The 10,346-nt window shown below is 46.1% G+C and overlaps 1 protein-coding gene across 1 annotated transcript; it reads left to right on the top strand.

Annotated features, from left to right (window-relative positions):
* Nucleotides 1-523: 523 nt before the first annotated feature.
* LOC310860166 (transcription factor Sox-9-B-like) lies at nucleotides 524-6,281 on the top strand. Its single transcript, XM_083766951.1, has 5 exons — nucleotides 524-1,208; nucleotides 1,525-1,718; nucleotides 3,510-3,772; nucleotides 4,237-4,613; nucleotides 4,796-6,281. The coding sequence occupies exons 1-5, from the start codon at nucleotides 921-923 to the stop codon at nucleotides 5,330-5,332; spliced, it is 1,659 nt and encodes a 552-aa protein (XP_083623077.1). The 5' UTR covers nucleotides 524-920; the 3' UTR covers nucleotides 5,333-6,281.
* The last annotated feature ends 4,065 nt before the right edge of the window (nucleotides 6,282-10,346 follow it).

The following is a 10,346-nucleotide window of genomic DNA, read 5'->3' as shown; positions in this document are numbered from 1 at the left end:
ATAATTCATTTCAATTGCATTACATGAGAAACACAGAAATACAGAAAAATGAAGAAAAAGCATGTGATTGCATGGTACAATTTATCACTGGATTCTTCGAAATGTACACTTACGTAGGAAAAGGTCTATATTAATAGAACAGTGTGTGTGTGTGTGTGTGTGTGTGTGTGTGTGTGTGTGTGTGTGTGTGTGTGTGTGTGTGTGTGTGTGTGTGTGTGCGCGTATGTGTGTGTGCGCGTGTGCGTGTGCGCGCGCGCGTGTGCTGTGCTGCCCAGAGGGGAAAAACGGGGATCATGTTCCTTCATTTTGACGTCACGGCTCTCACCGCCAATAGAATGTTGGCTTTCCCTCTTTATAAAAGCATGTCTGCAGCAACTCTTCTCCATTCAAAGCAATTCGTGCTGCGTCCTGGAGGATTGTTTCTATACTCTGGGAAGCCTCGCCACACAGGACCACTTTATTCCCCCCGTTGCAGACTTCTGCAGAGAGACAGAGAAAACGAGAGAGTTCTCTATTGGAGGAGTGGCGGGGGTGTTTCTACAGGACTAGTTTTATGCATAAAGACATTCCACTTTCCAAAGAGGAACTGCTTTTACGCGCGGAAGGAGCTGGTGGTGCAACGGCGACGTGCATTTACGCATTTTTACGCACGTTGAAAGACTGGCTCAAGTTTCCCTGGAGATAGAAAATTGTTCTTATTCCAAGCAGAAACGGCTTTTACGCGCAGAGCTGGAGCAAAAACAGACGTGCTTGTTGTTTTACGCATTTTACGCAGTTGAAAAAGACTGATCCGAGTTTTCCTGGCGAGTGTAACACAGCTTTTATCAACGAGCAGGAGGCTTGCCCCTCTGGACAGATAAAGCAACACCATCTCATCAAGTTTTCCAAATCTGTGAAAACCCCCCCAAACCGCTTCTTTTATGAATCTCTTGGATCCGTTCCTGAGCATGACGGAGGAACCAGACATCAAGGGTCTCCCCGACACCCCTCCGAGCCCCGGCATGTCCGACGAAGAGTCCCCTTCCTCCCCGTCCCTGTCCCCGTGCCCGGCGTCCCCGGGCTCGGACGCGGAGAACACCCGGCCGTCGGAGAACCACGTCGGCGGCGCGGCTGCTCTGCTGCTCGGCGGCTTCAAGAAGGACCCGGGCTCCTCGTCCCCCGAGGACGACGCCAAGTTCCCCGTCTGCATCCGCGAGGCCGTGTCCCAGGTGAGACCTGAGGTTCAATGTGTTATGATTATGATTATTATTATATTTCAAGGACCTCTGTAACTCTCAGAAGCCTGAGGGTCCCTGGACATGAAAAAACTACTAGGATAGATTTGATTAAAAATTATGAATGAATCTAAATCTGCAAAGTAACAACTAACTATAAAAACGGTCAAATTGATAAACAGTGCATTTTGCCTCTGAGATGTGGTTGAGAAGTTTAAATTATCGAGGAAAAAGTAGGCTACTCAACTAAAGTAGAAGTGCAGTCCTTGAGTAAATGTACTGAGTTCCTTTACATCATGGTTTGTCCCAGGTGCTGAAGGGCTACGACTGGACGCTGGTGCCCATGCCGGTGCGCGTGCACGGCTCCGGGAAGAGCAAGGCGCACGTCAAGCGTCCCATGAACGCCTTCATGGTGTGGGCTCAGGCGGCGCGCAGGAGGCTGGCGGACCAGTACCCCCACCTGCACAACGCGGAGCTCAGCAAGACCCTGGGCAAACTGTGGAGGTAAGGAATTCGGTACCACGTACACTGCATGGCTATACTGAATGTTCTTTTACCAAGACCCTGGGCAAACTGTAGGGGTAAGGAAGGTATACCACCCTGCATGGCACTGGCTACTGAGTGTTCTTTTACCACTTAAACCCTACATGGTTTACCGGAGTCCCTCAGGGCTCTCTACTTGGGTCTCTTTGGTTATATATTGTATCTTCGCTGAAAATAGTCATTTTCAAGGTTGAAATGCGTCACAACTTATGTTGTGAGCTTGGTGATCTACTATTTTCCGCGACAATAAGGATGCTGCAGGTGTCAGTGGTTAACTCTTAGTGTACAAAATGTAACGAAATTGAAAATTTTAACTGAGTGTTCAACCCTCTCTCTCTCTCTCTCTCTCTATCCCCCTCCCCATGTTTCTCTCTGACATGCACACACACTTGCGCTCATCACACACACATTGCGCACACAGAAAAAGTTGCTCATGAGTGTTGAATTCTCTCAAGTTGAACATGAGAGAATTCCACATTTCAGCTCCTGTTTGCTGTTTCCTTATTATTTGTATTTGTATCCTTTGTTTCTTTTTGCACGTAATAAGTTGTGCTTTTCATTCATTGCATGAAACGTGTATTATTTGCTGACTCTGTACATTTCCCACTGTCTGTCACTGTAACTGCCAAGAATGCATTGATTGATTGACGGCTGTTGTACTGGATGATTAGGCTATTAATCTGCTGAAACTCGAGGCAGGAATTGCAGCGACCATGCTGTGAATTTAGAGAGTCTGTAACTACACCTGCTGAAAGCTGAGAGAGGAAGCTGTCACGTGTTTGTCATTCCGTTCGCGGGAAATATATTTGAAAATATTGTCATTCCGTTCGCGGAAATATATTTGAAAATATGTTTAAAACATATTTTTAAACTTCCATTTCTACTTAGCAGCTATGCCTTTTTGACAAATGTGATTTATAGTAGGACAAATATATGCATTTGCCATGACGAAAGGGAAGTGTGGGGTATCGGCGGAACATCAGCTTTACTCACGTGGGATTGTTTCCAGCACTTCCTTTGCACAGACTGTACGACGGAAGCATTTGACTCAACAGTCTGGCTCGAGTCCCCCCCCCCCCAAAAAAATAATAATAAATGAATAAACACAATTGTGTGAAGTGAGGGGCACACTTGGCTGATCGTCCACTGTAGCTGATCGTCCTACGGTCTAAAAAGTACATTTCCTCCTTGTGCTTTAGTGGTGTTGCTGACAGTCTGACACCATCATCATCGTCTCTCTACTACCGTCGTAGTAGAGACGTTCCTGTCTTGTAGAGTCTACGAGACATCATGAATGCATTGTGTTAACCCATTCTGACCTGAGATCAGATTCATACGAAGGTTTCCGCTGGACACGCACTGGTCTGATGAACCCATTCTGACCTGAGATCAGATTCAAAAAATGTCAGTCGCTCTTCGATTTTTCAAAAATAGCAGACCTACAAGCTCGTATCGCGCCACTCGGTGGCGCGATATGAGCTTGTAGATCTGCTATTTTTAAATAGCTAAAGCATAACATGATGCTGACACCAAAATGGGTGCCCGGTCAGAATGGGTTAATACATGAAACGAAATGACTTACGAGTTGTATTCAACTATTCATATCGACCATATGACATCTCACATTTAGTGCACTAAACAAACAGTCCATAAATGCTTTTCTTTGTTAAAGGTGCTCTAAACAAAGTTAGACTTGGACTCGGCTAGCGGCCCTAAAACATCTGACTCACTGTACTCTACCACTCCATCCAGGCTCCTGAACGAGGGCGAGAAGCGTCCATTCGTGGAGGAGGCGGAGCGGCTGCGCGTGCAGCACAAGAAGGACCACCCCGACTACAAGTACCAGCCCCGCCGCCGCAAGAGCCTCAAGGGCGGCCAGGGCGAGGCGGAGGAGGACGGTGGCGAAACAGTCACGCACGTCAGCATCTCCCCCAGCGCCATCTTCAAGGCCCTGCAGCGTACCGACTCCCCCACCTCCAGCATGAGTGACGTGCACTCACCGGGAGAGCACACAGGTGCGTGCATGTGTTTGCGTGTGCTTGCGTGTGTGTGTGTGTGTGTTTGATTGAGTGGGGGAGAGGCAGAATGGGGGGTAGGCTACAATAGTGAGTCAGACAGAGATTTGGGGGGGGAGAGAGAGAGATGTTAAGAAACAATATATTGCAGTTTTTTCCAGTCCAGTTCACTTCAAACAATCATCATAATACAGTATATGAATAATATGCTCTTAATACGGTATGACAGCTGGTGCCTCCCCATCTGTCATTGTATCTCCTCTTCGCCCTCATATCAATATTTTATCTTCCCTTTGCATACTTTACGTGGAATTTACATGGGGAATAGACATAATGATTATTGGTAAGAGAAATGGGGTACAATAATTGGCTAAGAAAATGAACATGAAAGCAACCCAGTCTTACTCTACCACCTCTCTCTCTCTCTCTCTCTCTCTCTCTCTCTCTCTCTATCGATCGCTCAGGCTCCCAAGGACCCCCTACCCCTCCCGCCACCCCCAAGGCCGACGCAGCGTGCTCCATGAAGCTGGACCTGAAGCGCGAGGGCATCGGAGCATGCGGAGGGGGCGGAGTCACCCTTATCCGCTCACCGGCCGAGGCCGGCTGCCCCTCGTCCTCCTCTTCCTCCCACTGCGTCGGCGGCATGGCACCCCGCCAGCTCAACATCGACTTTGGCGACGTCGACATCGGGGAGCTGAGCTCCGACGTCATCTCGCACATCGAGACCTTCGACGTCAACGAGTTCGACCAGTACCTGCCGCCCAACGGGCCACACCCGCTGGCGTACACCGCTAGCTACAGCATCAGCATGGTGTCGGGTGGCAACGCGCTCAGCCCACAGGTACGGTTGGGTATTGAAATGTGGCCACTTGCATTCGGTCCAATTGATAGTAAATGATGTCTGCCTCAGTTAACTCTTAAAAAAATGAAGATATTTTGTTAGACAGGGCATGAGAACTGGGATCAATACGCAGAATCGAAATGAATAAACTCCCTAACGATGTAACCCATCCCTGCCGGCAGGCTTGGATCCCCAAGAGCCAGAACCAGCAGCACACCCTGACCACCCTGGGCGGAGGCTCCGGGTCGGAGGCGGTCCAGAGGACCCACATCAAGACGGAGCAGCTGAGTCCCAGTCGCTACGGCGAGCAGCCGCAGGCGTCCTCGCCGCAGCACGCGCCCTATGGCTCCGCCTCCTTCAGCCTCCACTCCTCCCACTACAGTCCCTCCTCCGCTCCGTCCTCCTCCTCAAGCTCCTCCTCCTCCTCCTCGTCTACGTACGCGCCCTCCATCGCCATCTCCAGGCCGCAGTACGAGTACTCCGACCACCAGGGCGGCGCCGGCGGCTCTGCGAACGCCTCCTACTATGGCCAGGGCGCGGGGCTGGGGCTGTACTCCACGTCGTTCGGCTACATGGGGAGCCCCGCCTCCCAGAGGCCCATGTACACGCCCATCGCCGACACCACGGGCATACCGTCCGTCCCGCCGCCGCAGAGCGCCCACAGCCCGCCACAGCACTGGGAGCAGGCTCCTGTCTACACCCAGCTCACCAGGCCGTGAGGGACACGCACGCTATACAGCCTGACTGATGATGGCTCATTTTTGGGTCCTAGAACAGCGATTGCTGATGTTCTGTCGAAAAGTACAAACTCTTTTTTTTCTTTCGTTACATGTTTTCTTTTCACACCTGGCCCGTATTGTTATTTGTTAGATAATTTGGAACACTGACGACAGGTGAAAGTAAAACATTTTATAATTGTTGTTCCATTCAGTTGCTTCCATACGTTTCAACAAACAAAACCAAAAATTACAACCACCCTTACTTTGGGGTCCCGTTAGTCCGACATACGAGGTTAAGACTCACCCATGGCTTCCGTGTGTGGTTAGGGTTAGAGTTTGGGTTATTATTGGGACATCAGACTAACGTTACTTTGTGATCCAAATTATATATATATATATAGTAAAAAATAAGGGCCCAGGTTTTGTCTTTATTTCTTTTTCTTCTTCATAATTGTGTTAAAGTCATATTGGGTAACATTATTTTTTGTAGTCTTTTTGGCAATACCTCTGGTAGCTCTGTTGCCATTAGGGCATTTGTATATACGTTAGTACTGCTCAAAAAGTAATGCTGCAGGGTCCTAGCGCCCGAGGATATTTAGGAACGCAAAAGTCATCAGAAATGGTATTTATTAACTCCAAGCATTCTTTTTTAATAGTGTCTAGATTTTTTGTAGAATGGTTATTGTGGAAATGTTTCACAGTAAGACGTAAAAGCCGGAGCTAGTTGTGCATATGTAATGCACCGTAATCCAGCTGCGCAACTAAGTATAATTCAGGCTGGAAAATGCAAGCACACAAGTGCGTACGTGCAATATGCACACTTATCCATGCAAACATCCCAAGGGAGGTCTGATCCCTGAATCAGACACTTGAATTCAAAACAGAAGAACAAGAACAGGAATGGGAAGTCAGACTCATGATTGGCTCACGCCGTGCCTTATTAAAGGTCATTACACACTGGCGAATTAGCGACGCGATGCGAATAAGCGATCTGAAAATGCGAAATATTGCATGTTGCAGTTCGCCTGCGAATCTCTGCAAAATACGACACCAGAGCGAACAAATAAAAGCGAAAACGGTCGCATTTTCGCACATTCGCACATTCGCCACTGTTGTGGAAGCTTGCATGGACTTCAACTGGTTTTAAAAAAATGCGAATTATTCGCACGAATAAATTGCGTCGCCAATTCGCCAGTGTGTAAGGACCTTCAGTGTTATGACAGAAACATAATCTATTTTTAGAAACATAAGTGAAGTCGTTACAAATGTTAAAAGAATCCTCTGTGAGGACTTATTGATTGTTTTGATATTGGTAGTTGATATTGCATTAGGTACCATTCTTTTTTGTTATCATTTTTTTTGTTGCTGTTTTTCATTCATAATCCAGGGTTTGGGAGTGGGCGTTTGGGTTTATTAGTTATTTGTACTTGTGAATATTGTGTGTGTGTGTGTGTGTGTGTGTGTGTGTGTGTGTGTGTGTGTGTGGGTGGGCGGGGGGAGGGGGGGGGGGGGGTTGGGGGGCTTTATAATTACACCGGTTCAAGCCTTTCTCAGTCAGAAATTCTCTGGTGGACTTTTGTATAAGGCGAGATTCTCAAATGTTGTTTCTGTGTTTGTGTTTGCTTCCATTTCCTAAAAAAGTTAACATTTTGGACATGCAGGTTTCCACCCGACAGTAACAAATTTGGCAACACCATGCCATTTGAGGTGCATGATTTCTATTCATGCTGTTCAATTTGTGTCTCCAGTTTTTTTTCTCCCATTTGATGTCGGTGTTGGCGGTTTGTCCAGTTCTCACAGAAGTTATGTTATAATTATTATTATAATGCTGTTCAGTAGAATCGAGAAGTGTGGGATATTGTGTGTGTGTGTGTGTGTGCGTGCGTGCGTGTGTATTTGTCTCTGTGTACTTGCGTATGTGTGTGCGTGCGTGTGGTTCCTCACTTTGACCACAGCAGACATTCTTACTGCTTGATGGCATGTGTCTGACAGCAACAGGAAGTCACATTTGAACCCTGGGGGGGTTGACTCCTGCTGGCTGTCTTTTCCACCCCACACCCCCACCCCCCCCGCCCCCGTTCTATATATAGATATAGCCCATTATGGGCTATATCTTGCGCCACCCCTTAACCCTTATCCATAAACTTATTTGCCATTTTTTACTATTTAAAAAAAACGTTTAAAATAGTTCAAATAGTTGATCTACAAGTGTAGATGTAGATCGGCTAGTTGAACTATATTTTAAAATTATTTTCAAAATAGTAAAAAATGGCAAATGAGTTTAGGGATAAGGGATAAGGGGTGGCGCAAGATGGAGCCTATTGTGTCTCCATCACTTTAACCTTTAATTTATTTATTAGCTCTGTTCATTTCATGTCTAAAGTGATTATTTTGCCTACTTATTCTTATAACTAATAAATTGTATTTATATTATTTGTATTCCTATTGAATTTGTGTTGTCTTTTGTGGAGGCTCATCTTGCTGCCTGGATTATTTATTTTTGAAGTCTCAACTATACTGGCTGAAACTGGGGAAGAAAGAAAAGTAAGTTTGGTGAGAGAGAGGAGAGGATAACTCATACAGTATTTAGGATAAACGTGAAATTGGAAATGATGAAACTAAAATCACAAGCAGACAAAATTGGACTTGGAACACTATAAAATCGAACCTGTCAATTGTCTTGGTAGGGCCCTCGCTCCTGATTGGATAAACTTGGCACCCCGACTTGAAAATGTATAGTTTCTGTTCATTGACGAGCTGGAGAGACAGAGGGGCCCCTGTTGCTGAGCAAACACTATAGCGTGGTAATGAGAACTATCATGAATATAGAGATGGACTTTAGAAAAGGCCATAACATAAACTATAATCACAATCAGACACAGTATTGAAATGTTGGCCAATTGAATTGGAGTGCATTGTCAAATTTGACTGATACTGTTGAAATGTTGGCCAATTATTTAACTATTAGCCTACCAACTGACCGATACCGATGTTGCAATACAAGTTCAGTAGGGTTTATGAATCATAGTCATTCAGTTGTGAAAACAGACACTTGGAAAAGAGTAGGCTATAGGTTATTTATTTATTATTGATTGAATACTTTTTAAATGGCTTTGGGTGGCTGAGGGAAGTAGCCGGGGTGCTGGAGGGGCTGGCACCCCCTCCCCCCAGGGGGGAAAATAAAAAAAAGGAAAATAAAAAAATATATATGAATAATAACAATGTCACGTTATTTATATAAATTGTTAGCAGAGCTGCCATTGCAGCAGTAGGTAGATGCCTGGAGCTAGTCGGGCTAAACACTCATAATGGAGGAACGTAAATAAGTACTCAGGAGTCAGCAATACCTTCAGCTCGTAACCATCAGAACTGACGAGATGTGTTTATTTGACCAATATATACACATCTCTAATAGGCACTTCCTGTCAAGGATTTGTCACTTCAGAATAAGATAAGATAGTTATTTACAATATAGATCACATTCCAACATAAATAAAAAGTGGAATGGTTGGAGGATAACATAAATTGTATTCTTAAACTACACTTAGGTGTGATTTTCTTTTTTTAATATATATTTATCATCGTCTCTGCTCTGCTGCTGACGCTATTTCCGGTTACCTTTACGCGCGGGAATTTCTCCGGTCAGCCTGACGGTGTGTCGTGTGTGTGTTGTTGTTGTCAACATGGCTCAGAAGAGAATGAGTGATTTCTTTGGTGTGCCCAAGTCCAAATCAAGTCTAGTTCATGAACCCTTCATGAGCACCAGCAGCTGCAGTGTTCAGCAGGGGACGAGTGCTAAAGTTGAAGAGGACATTGTCGTGGAGTTGTCGTCGGACAATAATAATAACGACAACAACAGCAGCAGCAGTGTTCAGCAGGGGACAACTCGGACGATCGTGCCACTGTCTGCTACTACCATTGACCGTGGACGTTGTCGTGGAGTTGTCGTCGAGGAGAACGACAGCAGCAGCAGCAGCAGTAGTGTTCAGCCTAGGCTGAACTCGAGTCTACCTGCACGCCCGGCGGCACACCGGGCGGCCACGGCCCCTGCACCTGCAGCCATGAGCCAGGCGCCAACCTGCACCCCAATACCCCCTCACGTACACAATGACATTCTGGACACGTAACACACGTTGGATAAAGGCCTACAGTAAATGCCATGATGAGGGAATTAACCACCCCGGAGCGCAAGAGCACATTTGGGGTTTAAGGTAAAGCATTTACTATTTAACTATATTATTTCTCTAATAGTCACTATTACAGTGAGAAATAATATAGTATTTACTAATTACTATGGCCGCCGTGCCAACTGAACTGCTGAATGCTGTTGCAATTTAATGTTGGATATTAGATTCTGAGGGAGGGATCTATGATGAACAGGGCTGGATTAACACCTCTGAGAGCCCCTGGGCACTGAAGCTCGAAGGCCCCCCCCCCTTCAAATCATATGCACAAATGTTGCTATTTTGGGGCGGTTTTATGCTGTTCTATTGGCCTATTTCCGGTCTCCTAACCAGAGTGACAGCTAGCCCTCCAAGCAGAACCCAATGGTACTGAAGTTTCTGACATTTTGTTCGACCCAGACCATGGGGTCCTGTTCCACTGCTACCATGCCACCTGGGACGCACCCATTTTAAAACATAAACAACATGTTTCGTGGCTCCCCGCGCTCTATGACGATATTATTCAGTGTGAGGCTTTCTGAATATGTGAAGTATAAGTATCCATACATGCCGCTGCGAATATCTCCTGTGGCGCGGAAGCCGTTAAGTATTTTTAATCTATGTTTGCCCGATTTGGAAGCTTGGATTAATCTCTTCCTTCCTTGTTTATTGACACCTCATTGTACCGCCTATCTGGCTAGCTAGTGGCGCTATAGCTATGACAGAGCAGATCAGAGGCAGGGACGTAGCCGCACAAGCCAACCGCACACCGGGAGGCGGTACAATAAACGGTAAACAAACAAGAAGAAATAAAGCGACCAAATCGGTCAAACAAAGATTAAAAATACTTA

The sequence above is a fragment of the Protomyctophum parallelum genome (assembly GCF_964188405.1).
Source record: "Protomyctophum parallelum genome assembly, chromosome: 1".
NCBI classification, from domain to species: Eukaryota; Metazoa; Chordata; class Actinopteri; order Myctophiformes; family Myctophidae; genus Protomyctophum; species Protomyctophum parallelum.
The sequence above is the reverse complement of the archived record's forward strand: the minus strand, read 5'-3'. Positions and strand labels throughout refer to the sequence as shown.

Coding starts and splice junctions, on each gene's coding strand:
- LOC310860166 (XM_083766951.1), top strand. CDS start 921: ATGAATCTCTTGGATCCGTTCCTGAGCATGACGGAGGAACCAGACATC. Junction 1,209..1,524: donor TCCGCGAGGCCGTGTCCCAG/GTGAGACCTGAG, acceptor GGTTTGTCCCAG/GTGCTGAAGGGCTACGACTG. Junction 1,719..3,509: donor ACCCTGGGCAAACTGTGGAG/GTAAGGAATTCG, acceptor CACTCCATCCAG/GCTCCTGAACGAGGGCGAGA.